At 33.8% G+C, this 19,554-nt stretch overlaps 1 protein-coding gene and 1 pseudogene across 1 annotated transcript; both read left to right on the forward strand.

The window, feature by feature from the left end:
- Positions 1-1,096: 1,096 nt before the first annotated feature.
- On the forward strand, positions 1,097-2,925 carry LOC148563738 (uncharacterized; annotated as a pseudogene).
- Positions 2,926-3,014: 89 nt separating this feature from the next.
- On the forward strand, positions 3,015-3,587 carry LOC148563739 (uncharacterized). The gene is made up of 2 exons (XM_088489126.1): positions 3,015-3,339; positions 3,436-3,587. Exons 1-2 carry the CDS (start codon positions 3,015-3,017, stop codon positions 3,585-3,587), a joined length of 477 nt encoding a protein of 158 aa, XP_088345252.1.
- Positions 3,588-19,554: the final 15,967 nt, after the last annotated feature.

A 19,554-nucleotide genomic window follows, 5' to 3' on the forward strand; every position in this document is an offset into this window, starting at 1 on the left:
CCAAGGCCACCATTGCCACCGCCCACCAAGCTCCAGATTCCAGCAGCGCTCCTCATTCGCGAATCGCGACCCAGCATCGCTCCCCATTCGCCACCCAGCAGCGCTCCTCAGCAGCCGCGACGACCACCGCGTTGAGCCCGCCTCCTCGTCGCCGAACCTCGACAAGCTCGCCGAGCCCGCCTCTCATTCGCCGGTAAGACTGCTTTTCTTGTCTTGATTTTGAACATGCTTCCTTCTAGCTCGCCTGTTCTGTTCTGTTTGCTGGTTCATGAATATGCTCTATGCTTCTGTTTGTTCTTTGCTCTACCATTCTGTTTGCTTCTGATATCAGCCTCTGTTTGCTTCTGTTCTGTTCTGTTTGCTTCTGTTTGCTTCTGTTTGCTCTATGCTCTACCATTCTGTTTGATCTATGCTGGCTGTTCTGTTATTGCTACCTGATATCAGCCTCTCTTATTTTGTATAAAAAGGTTTGAAGACCATACTAAAAAATCTGCTTCACTCAAGTGTTGAATTTTTCTTTGTTGATTTGTTTTTGTCAACATTTTGTGCTGATAACTTGACATTGTGATTGGGAATTGTCACGGTTTGGAGTTTTCTTTCTATTCACCCCCAAATCCAAAACAAAAAGAGAAGGGGATGTAAATAAGAAAACTGAGATGTGGTCCACTCTGTCTGTCCGGAGTTGAAGGAATTGCATTATTAATGGATAAGATATGATGATGTCTCTTCTCATTGTTTTTATGGCAGATAAGCTAACTATGATGGAAAAAATGGATACCTGCACGGCTTCATTATATATACGGTTACAATAGAATGATACATTATGTTACCTTAAGTTCTCCACATGATTTCTTTTATACTGTATATTGTATGAATTCGCTGCCTGTTCTGTTTGATGGAAATAGTTTTTGATTCTCTATGCTGCCTGTTCTGTTTGCTGGAATCTGGAAATAGTTTTTGACTCTCTATGCTGCCTGTTCTGTTTGCTGGAATCTGGAAATAGTTTTTGATTCTCTATGCTGCCTGTTCTGTTTGCTAGAATCTGGAAATAGTTTTTGATTCTCTATGCTGCCTGTTCTGTTTTTGATTGTTTTAGATGGAACAATCACAAAGTAACTCACAGCCACAAGATAATGCTGCTCAAAATTCTCAAATTGGTTCATCTAGAGGTAAATCTGATCCAGCTTGGCAGTATTTCACAGTGAGGTATGACAAAAATAACAAGGCTCAATATACATGTATTTTCTGCTTGAATACTTATAATGGAGGGGGGATATATAGAATGAAATATCATCTTGCAAAGATCCCTGGACAAATTAAAGTTTGTAACAAAGTAACTGAAGATGTTGAGCTTCAATTCAAAAGGCTTTTGGAGGAAAACAAAAAAAATAAGGCAGAAAAAAGAAAATTTACATCTGAGTGTTATGATGTGGAAAGTGAAAGAGAAGCGGAAGAAGAGGGTGAAGCGCCTAATCCTGTACAACCTCCGGCTCCTGCAACAATGGGAGACAAAGGAAAGAGAAGAGCGATTGCTGCTACTCCAATTGGAAGTTATTTTAAGGAAAGGACTACGCCAGGCTCTCAACCAGCTTTGAAAAGTGTCTTGGCCAGTAAACAAGTTAAACACAAGGTTAAGTTGGGGCTTGCAAGATGGATCATTGATGCACGGATTCCATTCAATGCAATTCAATCGCCTTACTTTCAACTGCCTTGGACGGCGTTGCTGCAATTGGACCTGGTTTCAAGGGACCGTCGTATGACGAAATGAGAGTTCATTTGCTGGCCGATCTTAAGAAGGAGTGTCAGTTACTTGTTGAAGGTTATAGGAGCTCGTGGAAAAGGACTGGTTGTACACTGATGGCAGATGGCTGGACTGATCAAAGGCAGCATACGTTAATTAATTTTCTAGTTTATTGTCCTGCTGGTATGTCATTTGTTAAGTCTGTTGATGCTTCTGATATGATAAAAACTGCCGATACCTTGTTTAAATTGTTTGCTGAGGTTATTGAATGGGTTGGGTCTAGTAACATTGTGCATGTGGTTACTGATAATGCTGCGAATTATGTATCTGCTGGAAAACTCATTCATGAAAAGTATCCAAACATTTTTTGGTCTCCTTGTGCTGCTCATTGCATCAATCTTATCTTAAAAGACATAGCAAGTCTTCCTCACATAGCTGACCTTGCCTCTCGTGCTTCAAAAGTGACTGTCTTTGTTTACAATCATATAATTTTCTTGTCATGGCTTAGAAAAAGAAAAGAGTGGACAGAAATTGTTCGACCAGGTGTAACACGTTTTGCTACTGTTTTCATTACTTTGAAAAGTATATATGATCATAAACAAGACTTGCAAGCATTGGTGATTGATAAATATTTTACTTCTCATAAATTATCCAAGAGTGTCAATGGGAAGATGGTTAGTTCAATTATCTTGGATAGTAAGTTTTGGGAGGATTGTTTGACTACTGTTATGCTTGTTGGTCCTCTAATTAAGTTATTGAGGCTTGTTGATGCTGATGAGAAACCTTCTCTGGGTATTGTGTATGCGGGCATGCAAAGAGCCAAAATTAATATCAAGACAATGTTTAGAAATAGGAAATCTGCATACACACCTTATACAAGTATCTTGAAAATGCGGTGGGATAAGCATTTGAAGCGTGACCTCCATGCAGCAGCATACTTTTTGAATCCAGATTACTTCTATAGTGAGGGGTTTGTTGAGAAGGCAAATATCTTGAGGTCTTTGCTTGATTTATTTGATATTGAAACTCTTTGCAATGACTCGGTTGCTGCAATGCAAGAGATACAGTTGTATCGAGATCGAAAAGGAAGTTTTGGAAGGGAAAGTGCATTGAAAGCAATTAAGAGACTTGAACCTGGTAAGTATTTAAATTTCTATGTTCAATTTACTTTGAATGTTTTTTAAATATTGAATGAGAATTGATAGTTGAATTTCATATTCTGGTAGGTGAATGGTGGAGGCTACACGGTGGGAGTGCTCCTAACTTGCAAAAAATGGCAATTCGTCTTCTTCATCAAACATCTTCATCATCCGGCTGCGAGAGGAACTGGAGCCTCTTTGAACAAATCCATTCAAAGAGGAGGAACCGATTAGAGCATCAAAGGCTAAGTGACATTGTTTATGTCACTTATAATCTACGCCTTCAATCTAGAATGCATCGCAAGAAGAAGAATTATGATCCAATTGACATTCAAAGCATTGACACAGTAGATTTTTGGGTAATGCCGGATGAAGAAGATCCTGAATTTACTAATGGAGACATTGAAGGCATTGAAAATTTAATCTATACGGATAATGCTATGCCTTCATATCCTACAGGTTATTGAAATAGCAAAACTTGTTTCATTTCTTCTCAATATCTGATGTAAAGTTCTAACTTTAATTTTTTCTTGGTTTTCTATTTTATTTTATTAGATGGAGGAGATGTGGAACTTGATGGGGATTTCCCTAATGTTGCTGATTCTTCAAATACAGCTTCTTTTGGTGGTACCTCTGATGATGGTGGCTTTGGATTACCTGTTTATGATGGAGATGTTGGAACACTTAATGATAATTATGATTTTTGATGAGTTGCATCTTTGATTAGTTGAACGCTTGCTAGTAATTGTATCTTTTGAATGTAGAACATTATGGGTTTGTCATTATGTACGTTTTATTTTTTGTTTAGTTATAAACTTTGATGTTTGAAGTTGTTTGTGAACCTCTAATATTAAGTAATGGATAATTTATTATGTGAAATGTTAAATTTTATTAAGTTAGAAATTATTGAATTTATATACTTAAGATTATTTTAAATTTTTTAATAATTTTATTTAATATTTAATTAAACCGGTTGAACCCCGGTTGAACCCCGGTCGAACCAGTGAACCATTAAACCAGTGACCTCACCGGTTCATTGACCGGTCCGGTTCTCGCAACCTTGAGTATGATATATTTTGGTGATTCAATATGGATGATCTGGGATATTGAAATTAATTTATTCTAACAATTTTTTTCTAAGATACCTACCCTTCAATAATTTTTTAATTATTAAATTGTGATTTTACTAAAATTTTTTTAACAACTATTTTTATATTTACTATTAATTTTTTGATATCAATATATATTATTTTAGCATTAAATAAAAAAATCTTACCACTGCTAATATGTGTAACAATTAATATATATTGATATTGAAAAATAATCTTACTAAAATTTTTTATTTAATGTTAAAATAATATATATAGATATCAAAAAATTAATAGTAAAATATAAAAAAATTATTAACAAAAATTTTGGTAAAATTATAATTTAATAATTAAAAAATTATTGAAGGGTATTTTAGAAAAAATAATATAATTATTAATTTTTTAAAAATATAATTTAATCAATAAAAGAATGATTTATTAAAAGATATTTGGTAAAAAAAATAATGATAAAAAATAAAATTTTTGCTAATAGATATTTTTTTTTAAAAAAAATAATTTTTTTTCTTAAAAAATAATATTTTTTTCTTAAAAAATGGATAAAGTTAACATTAGTTAACACAAAAAGTTTAAAATGGATTAAAGAAGAGGTTTTTTAAAGTTAAAAGGGATGAGAATGTATATTTATAAAATAGAAGGGAGGAAAGTATCATTTTAGCATCTCGTAGAGGAGGGAAGTGGAATTTTTTCTATTTTAAAAGAAGAGTAAATATTAAAATTAGTTTTAATAGAATTTTATCTCGAATCTTGAAGGATTGTAATTCAATCTTAAATCTTAAATCCACTTATTTTTCGTATAAAGATACTTCTCACTTAAATTAATTCTCAAATATTGACCTCTTAATATATTAGAGTTTAAGATTTCCAAAACACACCATAATCTTGAGTATTATTCTAAAAATTACGATGATTTTTCAAAAATTTCCACAATTTTCATTATTAAAATGACTTTTTTTTAATTATTTAAAACAACACTTTAAACTGTCGTTATATTTAGATAAAACAGTAATTTTTTATTGGTTACGTTAAAACGACAGTTAATTTATCGAGTGAAAATGGCATTTTTTAGTATATAAAATGGCGATTACAAAATATCATTTTTTTAGGTTCAAGTGATATTTTTTATCATTTAAATTAATAGTTAAAAATCATCGTTTTCACTAATAAAAATTATATTTTTAGATTGTTTAAAAAGATAATTTTAACCGTCATTTTTATCTGGTTAAAATGATAATTTTAACTAATTTAAAATAACGGTTAAAACTTTTTTTTTACTAAATTAGAATAGCAGCTTTTACTCATTTAATATATCAATTAAAATAACCATTTTGACCGGATTAAACTAATATTTTTTTTGTTTCAATTTTATCAATAACTTAAATTTACAAATCATAAAATATTAAATATAATATACTTTTTAATTCGTGCATGGTTATCGAAAATCAAAAGTTATAGCTTGTAAACAAAATATCAAACACAATATAATTTTTTAATTATAAATATCTTAATATATAACCTTTAATACATAAAAATTTTTGTCACAGAATCATATTTTTTTGTTGCTCACTCTAAACATACCTTTTAACTCTTTTGATGATGAAATCTTTAATTTGCTATTTTAATCCAGTTACTACAATAAAAATATAATTTATGAATACAATTATCACAATTGTTAATTAAAATAAAATATCATCTAAAGTAAAATATTAACACAGTTATTACAATTATTAATTAAAAGAACACACCCGTTGCCGTTTCTTCAATGTGTTGCCCAAAATAAAGAATTTTCTTCGTAATTTCCTTGAGTTTAACTGAATTTTGGACCTATTATCAAAGCAAAATGTACAAGTCTACAAAAATACAAATAAATAAATAAAACTTTGTTTATTAATTTTGTAAGCAAATGAATAAATACCTCATCACAGGCAGAATTCATGGTATTTAAACTCCTTTTGAAGTCTTCAATCTGCATAAAGTGGGAAAAAAAATTAGAGAAGCAAGAAAACTAAATTCGAAACAAATTCAGACAAAATACCATGAGAATCAACAAACTTGAGTCCCAAACTGAATCTTGAAAAAAAAAAAAAATACTCTTAATTTTGCCTCCACTCTTAGCACTTTGATTAGCTCCATAAAATATTGAAGTATAACAAGAACATGATAATATTACACATAGGCTGATTCTTGGCTTGAACTATAACATAGACCAAAATAACTTTTTTATAACTCAAATTTTTTGAAGACACACACACTTGTATTAATTAGGTTATCAATTAATAATATAACCTCTTATACGTTTTATATATGTTCCCCCCACAATTAATAATTTTCTTTTCAGGGTTACTATATATAAAATAATACTATAGTTGAAAGAACCTATGAACACACGTTACACACTTGTTCACATTTTCCCCAAAACGCTGGTCACCAAGGTTACGTTTGTTTCTGAGAATAGAATAGGATAAGACACTGAGAATAGGATAGGACAAGATATTAATGGACAGAGACATAAAATTTTGTATTTTTGTATTCTGCTTGGTAATAAACTAGAACAAATTATAAAAATTCAATTTATTCTCATTTTTTTCATTCAAAAAATTTGAGATAAAAAATATAATTATAAAAATTAACAAAAATAATAAAAAAAATAAAAAATAAGTTGTGTCCTTGTTAGTGTCTCCGTGTCCTTCTTATCAGAATGGACACAAAATACACTAATTCAGTATCTTTGAACACATTGTCTCTGTTCATGTTTTCTCTGTCAAATACAATTTTGTGTTTTTGTGTCTCTGTTATCTCAATGTCCTGTTTCTGTAAACAAACGCAGCCCAATATCCCTAAATAAGCATAATCAACTAAGATGAACCAAAATTAGAAAAGAAAACACATAATAGTTAAAACTTAAAAGGGACAATGCAAGCAATATTATTGGAATTGAGGCGAGGAGTAACTCAACAATAAAAGTTAGCTAACGAGGAAAGGGATGCCCGAGCAATTATAAAAACGCATATATAACCAAGAAAGTAAAGTAACTAATTAACATTTTAAAGTCACAAAAATACATATATAACCAGGGACGGATCTACATTAAGTGAAAAGGCCCACAAAATTTTAATAAAAAAGACTAATACTTATATATATATATATATATATATATATATATATATATATATATATATTTTGTTATATTATATTTATCTTAAAATAAAATATAAATATCTTTTGTGTGCTTTATGTTAAAATTTTTTTTATTAAATTTAATATTTAATAATAATTATATTGTTAAATTTAATTTAGTATAAAAATAAAAAATAAATAAATTCAAAAAAGAGTGATAAAAAATTTAATTAAATTATTAGTAATTTTTTAAAAAAAATTTAAGATAAAAAAATATATTATCTATATATTAATATATTATATTAATATTCATTATTAAACTGGTCTTGATGATTATAGTAATTATTTTGGATAAAAAATTTATTTATACCATAAAAATTATAATAAATAAATTTTATAATTAAATATAAAATAATAAAAAGTAATATAATTGTTTAAGATTATATATAAAAAAATAATATTTAGTCATGTTAAAAATAAAAGAAAAGTCATTATAAATTATTTTTTTATTATTTTGAATATTATACTGTGTGTAAAATTATTTTTTCATTATTTTAAATGTTCTAATAAGTGATTATGTGTATATTTCTAATTTTTATTAATATGTATAGATAGTTTTAATTTAAAATTTTAAATATATCTAAATAAATTTGAGTTGGTCGAGTGATTAGCTTAGTTGTCCGTCTAAGCAAGTGTTGGGAGTTCGAATTCCATCTCGTATGTGTAGCAACTCATTGGCCCTCTTAAATGAAATTCAAATTCACTAAATTAATCCTTAATAACTTATTGGGTATCGTAAAAAGCCCCAAAAAAATATATCTATACCTAAATTTTATTATATTTTTGCCTCTACGATTAAATTTTTCTAGGTCTGTCACCCTAATATAACCAAGAAAGAGGTGTTGACTTAGTCAGGAAGAAACACAAGAACTCTCCCTTCACTCATCACCAAATTTGTTTTAAAACTACCTTTAGTCAGTTATAATAGTCTTGTATTCAGTTAGTTATGTATAGTTAGTTTTTTCTATATATAGCTAAACACTTATATTCTATTGTAACGAAGTATTCTAAGCATAATCAATTCCATTATGCTTTTTCTTCTACAGTAGAATCATCTCTGCTTCTGTTTTGCATATCACAACTCATTCCTTCTCTTGATCTCTGAAACCTTACAGGGGATGCTTCATGAATGCCAAAACTCACCGGTTATATTAAAAGTAGAAAAGATCGGACAAAATGGAATAAAGAAATAGAGCAGTTCTGCCTATAATCAAGTAGAAGAAGGTTGCGAGCCTTGTCCAAGATCTAATGAAAATGATGTTACACATCTACACGTGCACACACAATATATATATTGAGTATCTAATGAAAAATTATCTTTATATATACGAGAGATAATAAAAGGGTGTAAATTCAACCATTAGATCAAAATAAATAGTTAGGATTAAATTTTAAAATAAAATAAACTCATATAATAAGAAACAATAACATTATTAATGTGTAACATTAAAGAAAGATTTAAAATTTTGTGATTAAAAATTGATCTAGTACTAAAATTGGACATGATATTTATTGGCAAATTGTGATAACAAATTTCCTCATGATATTTATTGGCAAATTGAAGTTTGAGGTTTAAAAAGAACATGCTAAAAATGTTGTAAATGTAGGTAAGTGTTATTCAAAGCAGTACCTTAACAACTTAATTCAGGCAGGCTAGTCTCGTTAAAACTTTCTTGAGCTCTTTTGGGAAAAATCTCAAGTGAGGAAAAAGAGTACTAGCATTCTGCTTCGTCTTAACTGTAATATTGCTTTAAAGAATTGACATTCCATGTACTTGGGAGTCTAGTACCATCCAAATGCTCTAGTCTGTAAGCTCCTCTTCCGAGGACTTCGAATATGCGGTAAGGGCCATCCCATGTTGCTGCAAGCTTTCCATGGGATGATGGTCGGCGAGCTTCTTCAGTTTTTCTCAGCACCAGATCTCCAATGTTGAAGGATCTTGGTTGTACTCGTTTAGCATGTCGACGGCCAAGCTGCTGTTGTAAAGCTCGGTGGCGAATGGCTGCTGTATTCCTAACTTCTTCTATTAAGTCGAGCTCTGCTTGGCGAGCTTGATCATGATTATATGCTTGTGTTCGCAAGGATTGTTGTGAAATTTCCAGGGGAATCATTGCCTCAGACCCATATACCAAGCGGAATGGGTTTCTTTAGTGGATGTGTGTATTGTAGTGTTGTATGACCACAATACTTCTGGAACCAGCTCTGCCCAGAGTCCCTTGGCGTCGTCGAGCTTTTTCCTCAAAGCGTGCAGGAGGACCTTATTAGCGGCTTCAGCTAAGCCATTAGATTGTGGGTGTTCCACAGATGAGAAGTGCTGGTTTATCTTTATATTCTGCAAAAAATCTTTAAAACTATGGTCGGTAAACTGCCGACCATTGTCAGTGACAATATGGCGAGGAATACCAAATCGGCATATGATATATTTCCAAACAAAGGATATCATCTGGGAGGATGTGATTCTTGCCAAGGGTTGTGCTTCAATCCACTTGCTGAAATAGTCGATAGCAACTACCAAATACTTCATCTGTCTAGGTGCAGTGGGAAATGGGCCGAGGATATCGATTCCCCACTGGTTAAATGGCCAGCTTACTACTGACTGGTGAAGATGCTCGGCTGGAATGTTGATGATCGGTGCGTGCTTTTGACATTGGTCGCAAGTTCTGACCTTCTTTCTGTTATCCTCCCACAACGTCGGCCAGTAAAAACCAGCTTGAAGTATTTTCTGTGCTAGGCTTCTTGCGCCCGAGTGTATCCCACAAATTCCTTCATGAGCTTCGGCTAACACGAGATCAGCCTCGTTCCTGTCCAAACATTTCAAAAGTGGTCGGGAGTATCCCCGCCTATATAGGACATTATTCATTAATGTGAAGAAAGAGGCTTGTCGTCGGAATCTTTTCTTATCTGAGATCCTTTCTGGAACAGAGCCGTCTTGTAGGTACTGTATATAAGGTAGTTGCCAACTTTCTTCATTTGAAGTGTTTAAAATGCTAATTGTATGTATGCTCGGCTTATCTAAAGTCGATTGCAGTAGTGTTGCTGTGTGTGCTTGTGTAGTGGCTAATTTTGATAGAATGTCAGCCCTATTATTTTGTTCTCTGGGAATGTGGCAAAATTCTATTTTTGAAAAACTGTTTATCAACTGTTGAACAATGTCTAAATATTTTAATAAAACTTGGTCTTTAGTTTGAAAAGCCTGATTTACTTGTTGGACTACTAACAAGGAATCACAATAGACCTTTAAGCTGGTAATGTGTAAATCAATGGCTAACCTGAGTCCAGCGACAAGGGCTTCGTATTCAGCCTAGTTATTACTTGCTTTAAAGGAGAACCGGAGAGAATGCTCGAGGATTATACCTTCCGGACTTTCTAATAATATTCCTGCCCCCGACCCCTGGGGGTTTGAAGCTCCATCCACAAACAAGATCCAGTCCGAGTTTTCTTCTTCCAGACATGGCTGGGTGAGCTCAGCAACAAAATCGGCTAAGTACTGGGACTTGATGGATCCTCTCGGTCGGTATTGAATATCAAATTCTGAAAGCTCAATGGCCCATTTGATAAGTCTGCCTGCTAATTCGGGTTTGGAGAGGATCTGCCGAAGAGGTTGTTCGGTTCTGACAATGATGGTGTGTCCCTGGACGTATGGTCGGAGTCGTCTCGACGAGAAGACCAAGGCCAGTGCGAGCTTTTCCAACCTCGGGTAGCGAAGCTCGGCGCCTTGTAGTGACTTGCTTACAAAATAGATCGGCTGTTGACCTATGTCCGTTTCTGTTACAAGGACAGAACTAATTGCCACATCAGTAATAGACAAGTATATATATAATGGCTCATTGAACTTTGGCTTTTGTAAAATAGGTGGTTTCGAAAGGAATTGTTTTAAATTTTGAAATGCAGCTTCACAGCTTTTGGTCCATTCAAAATGTTTTGTATTCTTTTTTAAGCATTGGAAAAAACTAAAAGACTTTAATGCTAAATAGGGTAGAAATCTTGATAAATCCGTGAGCCGCCCTGTTAGGCGTTGAACCTCCTTTAGTGTTTTTGGACTTTTCATATCAAGTATCGCTTGACATTTTTCGGGATTTGCTTCAATTCCCCGGCTGGTGAGGATGAATCCGAGAAATTTCCCTCTGCGTACACCGAAAGCGCACTTTTCAGGATTTAATCTCATGTTGTACCGTCGGATTTGCCCAAAAATCTCGGCTAGGTCGTGGATATGAGAGTTGCCGACCATGGTTTTGGTGACCATGTCGTCCACATAAACTTCGATATTCCGACCTATCTGGTTCTCGAAGACCTTATTCATTAGTCACTGATATGTCGCTCCTGCATTCTTTAAACCAAAAGGCATAACATTATAGCAGTAATTACCATATTCAGTTATGAATGCGATTTTCTCTTGGTCGGATGGATGCATGAGAATCTGGTTATAACCAGAGTATGCGTCCATAAAACTCAAGGAACCATAACCACAAGAGTTGTCAACTAAAGTGTCAATACAAGGTAAAAGATAAGCATCTTTAGGACATGCCTTATTTAAGTCAGTGAAATCGACGCACATGCGCCACTTACCGTTACTCTTTTTTACCATAACAACATTGGCGAGCCATGTTGTGAACCTGATTTCTCGGATGAAGTTAGCAGTAATGAGCTTTTTAACCTCCGCCAGGGATGCAAGGCATTTCTCTGTGCCAAGATTTCTCTTCTTTTGTGAGATTGAGCGAGCTTCTGAATTAATTGCCAACTTGTGCGTAATAACAGATGGATCTATTCCGGGCATATCAGCAGGGGTCCAAGCAAATAAGTCGGCATTCTCACGCAAAAATCTTACAAGTGAGTCTCTTTCCTCCGTACTGATCGATGTTCCCACAAAGGTAAATTTCATGGGATCCTCGGTTAGGGGGACCTTTGTTAAGTCCTCATTTGGCATAGGCCGATCTTCAAAGTCAGCTCTTGGATCTATTTCCGTCAATCTTGGCTGGTCGGGTTGTATGGAGTTGACCTGCGCCATGTTGCTCTTTTTGATGGGCTTCAAGCTTGTGTTATAGCATTGCCGAGCTTCATGGAGGTCGCCGTGGATGGTTGCCACTAAATTATCCTGCACAGGGAACTTAACATAAAGGTGAACTGTAGACATGATTGCTGCAAATCTATTTAAAAATGGTCTACCTAATATAAGATTATAAGGACTAAAGCAGTCGACAACAAGATATTGAATGTCTTGTGTCTTAAATAATGGTTGCTCACCGAGTGTGGTTTGTAACCACACGGAACCTAAAACAGGGACTCGCTCCCCTGAAAATCCGACCAAGTCTCCATGGTATGGTTGCAAACTGTTGCTACATAGCTTCATTTTTTCAAACGTGGTAAAAAATAGCACATCGGCACTGCTTTCGGTATCGAGAAGTACTTTGCGGACTATTAAGTCCCCCAACTGAACAGAAATTACCACTGGATCGTCGTAATTAGCATCGGTATGATTAAAATCGGTTGAATGGAAAGTCATCTCTGGGAAGTCTTGAATCGGCTGAGGAACTTTAGGGGCATCTGTGACTACCAACATGGCCCTGTAAGTTATTTTTCGGGCCGAGCTTGTATGTCCGCCTCCAGCATATCCTCCTGAAATACAGTTGATAATTCCTCTGGGTTGGGCTGGCGCTTTATCTTTTTCCTTTGATGAGGGGCTTGCTGCAGAGGGGTCGGAGGCCGAGGTTACCTTCTTCTGCATGTGTCCTGCAATAAACTTGTCGAGGTGGCCTTGTCTTGTGAGGCGCTCGAGGATATCTTTAGCGATCACACATTCATCGGTTGTGTGCCCGTGTTTCTGATGAAAAGAGCAATACTTGGATTTATCAACAGTTTTGGACTCCGGGTAAGTGTCAGCTTTACGAGGAGGCTTGATTAGTTTGGAGTTGAGTATTTCTTTGATAATGTCATCCCTCTTTGCGTTGAACTGGGTATATGACTCGTAGCGGGGAACGGGCTTAAAGGCTTTCTTACTATCCCGGGGTTTATCATCATCCTTGACAGTAGCTGATTTTTCTACTTTTCGGTCTTGCCGAAGTTCTTCAACGTCTATCTGTCCCTTGGCTTTTTCGCAAAATTCTGCCAAGGTTTTCGGTTTAGTCACAGCAATTGTCTCTTGGAATTTACCCGCACGAAGGCCGCTTTTAATGGCATGGAGATGAACTTCAGGATGAAGATCTGGGATTCTCATGGCGACCTTTGTAAAACGGGTGATATAATCCTTCAGGCTTTCTTGCGGGCCTTGTTTGATGGTCGTCAGGTAGTCAGAATCATGCAGGTATATTGTCGATGCTGCAAAATGATCTTCAAACTGCTTGGCCAATTCCTAGAAACGCGATATTGAATCTGCAGGCAAAGAGCAAAACCAGTCAAGTGCAGGACCATCTAAAAAGGATGGAAAATAACGGCATAAAATAGGGTCGGATGCACCGTTAACGATCATAATAGATCGGAATTTTTTAATATGCTGCTTCGGGTCTCCTAACCCATCATATGGGGTTAAAGTCGTTGGCAGGGTGAACTGTCTGGGGAGTTGAAAATTCATTATGTCGGCCGTAAATAGGCCAGCGGAGTTGTCGCGCTCCTCTTCCTCAGCGTTTGGTTGGGCTTCTTCGGTTCGATGGGCCTCTTCATCCTCCTGCTGAGGTGTTTCGGAAACATGGGTCGGTATTGATTGACGCTCATTATTTTCCTCTTGGTTATGATGATCATTGTTGTGCTCTAACCGAGCATTAACTAGCTGCACGATTTGATCCTGCATTCTTTGATTTTCCTCCGCCATTCGTTGATTTCCTTGTTGAAGCTCGGTCACCATCCGTAGGAGTTCGGATGAGGTAGGGAGAGGAACATCAGCCATGAATGTATTTTAAGGGTGTTTTGGGACCTTTGCGAATGATATTTCAAGCTTATTCGGCCCCACGGTGGGCGCCAAATGTTCTTGCCTAGCTGCTCCGAGGTATAGCTCGTCCTCTGATAAGGTCAGTGGACTTCTCGACTGGACCAAGATATACGTCGGCAATGGATGAACGGCGAGGGTGGGTACCTGCAAAGGCACTCCGACGCTCAAGTTAGTGTAAAGTGGATAATAGATCTTATTTTTGGAAAGAGTGACATACCTTTCTCAGCTTTCTCGTCCGCTTTATATTAGCAGAAAAGGTCGGCCGTTTTCCTTAGGTTGTAACGCCCAGGAAGAGGATTAATTGTAAATCCGACGTTATTGATTTAAGGTTGTTTATGGCCATTATGAAATCGTCGGTTATGATTGGGTCTCAGGCATTACCGAGCTATAACTTGTAACCGATGTTTACTGGTCATATCAAATAGTATATTTAATGGTGTGAGATTTTATCTAATGTTGAAGAATCACTCATTTTCCTTTTGCTGGCTAAGTGCTGGTCAAATTTTAATAAATTTGCTGGCCCCTAGACTTTCCCTTAGAATTCAATAAGGTAAGTAATAAAAATTAAAAAAAATCAATTATTTAACCATTGAAAAGAGATCCCGTTATCTTTAAATTCAAATCTTCAATCCTTAGAATGATGATTATTTTTTAAAGAAAATACATAGCTCCAATGCTTTTTGAGAGAGATTCAAAATTTAACTGCATAAAAGAAACCGTTGCATAAGCAAAAATTAACGTTATTCTTAAATTATAAATTTTTAGAAATAAATATTAATATTTCTAATTATAGTAAAAAGGAGAAAAATAATGAGCAATGCGGGTGCAATGTGAAAGGTTTTTGGCAAAGAAGAGGTCTAGTTCTAGTGGATTAGAATTTGCAAACCCCAAATCAGATCAGAAAACAACCTTAATAATGAAAATAAAGAAAAACTTTTAAGAATTTGTTCCATAGCTGAAATTTTAGCAGAACCATAAACTCTTCTACCATTTGCTCGTGCTGCTGCAGACGATGTCGTGGAAGCAGATCCACCAGGAGCTGCACTGTTCACACACCCAGCAAGTTCTCCAACACATTTTTAGAAAAATTCAAAAACAAATTTAATTATTAATTTATAAACCAAATGTTTTTTATTAATTTAAATATCTCAAAATGTTTAAACAGATTACAGATAGTATTTTTACTGTGACACTAAACAAATTAGCACTTAGCAAGAAGATTCAAATATTTTCCACTTCTCATTTCATTATTGGTGGGTAAAAATGTAGCCACGGTATTCATGCTATGAATAGCCATACTTGAATTGGTCTTTTATTTTATGATAGTATGTGTAAAAACTAAAAAGTGAATTATTTTCATCCATATATATTGTTAGACATCAAGATCGATGTTACTTTAGTACATTATTAATATATAAGTATTATTGTGTATACTTGTTCAGAAATAGAATTATTTTTCATATCTGAATGAAGTTGAATCTTAAGATGTCTTTTGTTCTTCACATGTTAGCATATATATTTAGCTTGATAGTTAAAATAAATCTGCACATAGATATACTTGATTTCTTATTTGACTTGATTATTTACCATCTCAGAATTCCTATAAATTATAACAAAACATTGTTGGAAAATTATTAGCTACTGCAATTGGGATTGCAAAGAAGCCTGAAAATACTGAAAAATTCATTGTTGTAAGTTTGCACTCATTCTGTTTATATTGTATTAAAATGAAGTTATTGTAGTTGGCTTCACACCATCTTGTATTAAAACTCTGCACTAGAACCAGAGTTTTCACACCATCATATAGCTGAGGATATTGACATTAGATATGAGCAATTCTATTTTAAATATTTAGTTTCAATTCTAGCTAATAGTTTTTAAATATTAACATGTCTCATATGAATACATTAATTTGCTATGTCAATGTTTACTAATAAATACAGGTCCAACATGGTGAAAATGATGTAAATGCTTTAACTTCTGCTGTTTGTTTGGGATGAAGTCAAGAATCATTGCATAGGTTTTTTTTTTTTTTTTTTTTTAATCTCTAGTATAGAACTTAGTATAGAACTTATTCTCCTAATAGTAATAGATACTAGTAACTAGTATTTGTGCTCAATTCTCCTAAAGTCTCCTCTCCCCCATGTCACAAGTTTCTCTTCTGCCACTTATTAGTTCTCTCTTCTTTGATTTTCTTTTTTGAATGTGCATTGACTTTAATTTTTCATAACGGTCGATGTTTGATTATTTAGTCCCGATAAATTGGATGTGTTAGTTATAGTAAGCTATATTTTTTTTAAAACAATTTTGATTCTTGTTGAGTTCTCTGTTTTAGATATCAGTTTCATTCATGCTCTTGTTAGCATTTTGAGTTGCACGTATTCTTGTTGTTCAATAATGTGTATTGACTTCTATAATTTATTTCCAGAATGGTTAACGTTTAATTATTTAATTCTCATCTACTGAATGTGTTATTTTGTCCTGTTTTAGACGATATTCTTGTAAAGTAGTAAGCTATTCATCAAAATGAAGCATCTCAATTCATAGAGCTTGAAACAACTTTATCTGCTGACTCAGAAGTTCCACATGTTCAAATAGATGTACAAGAAAGAAAGCTAAGTCTAATTGTATTGGAAAGTTGAATTGGAAGATACGTTAAACTTTTGTTCAATTTCATCTTCAAACTTTATACATTCTTTGTTCCGTGACTTTTAGGCTTATTATTACTTCTATATTTCTTTATATGTGGCGCACTTGTTTAGGAAAAATGGATGCCTAATTACTATAGTTAATGTATCATATGAGCACAGAATAAACTAAACAAAATAATGTTTGCTCCTACCTAATTATATAGCAATAATCAGCTTCAGTGATTCTCATTGAATTTCCATTTGAACTAATTCTTTTTATATACCATTTCTTATTCATTTTGTGATACATGCTTGCAACATGATATTAAAGTTGTTTAATTGTTTGTACCCCCATCAATCCGACACTATGGTTTGACTAATAGGAGAGTAAATAGACCAAATATTTATCTGTTTGTCTATTCTTAATAGTTAATAAGTCGATGCTGATTGCTTATAGTGAAAAAGTAGAAAAATATAGGAGAGTACATTTTATAGTCTTTTTATTTTATTCTAACATAATTTTCTTTATTTTCGATCCTACGTTGCAGAATTACCAGTGGAGACAAGGTCATCTTCTTATGATTGAAGTGATTGTTAACTTTAGTCTTTTAACCTAGTTAAATATTAGAAGCAAACCTCTTTTAGGATTGCATTATTTTAGGTACATATTATGAAAACATGCTACTTAAAGACTTTTTATTGTATTGGTTATGACTTTGTTGGATTATTGACTATGTAAAGCTTAATAGATATATATTATATTTTGAAATGCAATATCCATATTATTTTGGGGGATTTTTCTTTATTTTGAGATGTAGATCTTTGATTATGTTGTAATCATATATATATATATATATATATATATATATATATATATATATATATATTAAGAGATGATATTAAGTAATAGTTTATGTATAGATTTAATTTTTGAAAAAGGGTACTGAAGGTACTGCGGCGGTTTGCGCAAATTATTATGTGACTTTATTACCGTTATTGCTTTCCTTTTCTACATTTCCGCTGGACATTGCCGCAAAAAACTCTATGTATTCATCATGTTGTATAGAGTGGCGGTTCCAAACCGCCGCTACTTGCTATGTGCCTCTAATGGCGGTTGTTCCTGCAATTGATCAAAATCGCCACCACTTTTATGCCGACGGTTTACTTGACTGCGTTTTCATAATTGCCGTGAGTAGCATCTAGCGGCGGTTTGAAATGTTGCGATTACTCAAGAGAGGGTGAATTGAATATCAAAGAATAATGATGAATTTTCACAAAATTTAAATGAACTTGAAATAAAATGCACAAATGAATTTTTACTAGTATTTTTTCAAGGACTTAAGTCACTTCTTAAGTATCTACAAGGAACTTTTACTTTCCACACTACTTAGTAAAATGTAATAACTATGAAATAATATTGAGTAGAGAGAGATTGCAAACGACGATATATTCTAGTTCGGCGTAACCTTTTTGCCTACGTCCAGTCCTCCCCACCAAAGTGTCGCAGGTTTTCACTATATCACCAAATTTCTAGGGTGCTTGACAAACTGTTACAACAATGAGCACTTGATGTAAACCTCACGGTATCACTACTCGTATATTAGGCCACTCCACTTAGAGACACCTTCTCTAAGAATTCTCTTGAGTGCTTAATATACTTCTTTGGTATCTTCACTGAATGTAGCGTATAGACAAGCCTCACAAACTTAGAGAATCATACTCCAAATCACTCAACAAGTTACAAAAATCTCCTTTCACAACTTAAGAAACAAAAATTGAATACTCTCTAGAAGAGTGAATACAAATCAAGCTCTAATGAACACAAACTTGTATATCGCTCAAATTGTATATAAACCACTTTAAATTTGTATAGAAATTGATATATGAACTCAAGAAAGCTTACAAAGTGTTGTGTTTTAAATAAGGATGAAACACACCTATTTATATGATTTCTAAAGCATTGGAATGTTAGAAATTAGGTGGAAATGATTCTTTTTCTCAAAACTAGCCGTTACAAGCTTTCTATTATAGAATCGATTCCAGGGCTTCACAGAATCAAATTTTTTATTTTGTAGCTCTAGAGAATCGATTCTCTTACTAGAGAATCAATTTTATCCCCTGTTTTTAGCATAAACCATGTTTTTAAAGTGTTTAGGCTAGAGTTTAACAAAACCTTTTGATTTTAATCAATTTCTATCATGATTTTCATAAAACTAAGTCTTTGAAACATTTTCAAGTGTGTGTGAGAGAGAAAAGAATTTCAAATCAACTTTTTTTATTCACTTTTTTTTGAGTGATTATATACCTTCTTCAAGTCTTTATTCTTGAAGTGCGACATAAAGTTATTCGCAATATGTCTTGCACAAAATGCGAAAGGCGTGTGGTAGTTTTCAACTACTTCCATCAGCGTTTAACGCAACATCAATTGACTTGTGTCTGTTTGAGATCACCAACAAGCTTGAATGAGGTGTGACATGATGCTAAAGATAAGACAGAAAAAATGACCAAGCATTCTTCGTCTCTCCCTCAACCACGGCAAATGCAATAGGCAATATATTTGAATTACCATCTTGGGCAATAGCCATAAGTAGTGTGCCTCCATATTATCATACAAGTGAGTGTCATCAAAGAATATAAGTGGTTTGCGATGCTTGAAAGCCTTTATACAAGGAGAGAATGTTCAGAATACTCGATGAACATGACACTATCGACATCACCGTGCCAAGGCTGTGTTTGAGGTTATACCCAAGTACCTATATGATAGTGGATGATAGAACATATTAATATTTAATTAAGCATAGGTAACTAAAGACAATGCAATTTTTTCTTACTGAGTAAGTAC

This window comes from Arachis ipaensis, chromosome B5, assembly GCF_059453495.1.
Source record: "Arachis ipaensis isolate K30076 ecotype BB chromosome B5, ASM5945349v1, whole genome shotgun sequence".
Lineage (NCBI taxonomy): Eukaryota > Viridiplantae > Streptophyta > Magnoliopsida > Fabales > Fabaceae > Arachis > Arachis ipaensis.

Bases quoted from the DNA above. Each gene is read 5' to 3' on its own strand.
- LOC148563739 (XM_088489126.1), top strand. From the start codon at position 3,015: ATGGCAATTCGTCTTCTTCATCAAACATCTTCATCATCCGGCTGCGAG. The intron at 3,340-3,435 runs GTTATTGAAATA...TTATTTTATTAG, and splicing joins TATGCCTTCATATCCTACAG to ATGGAGGAGATGTGGAACTT.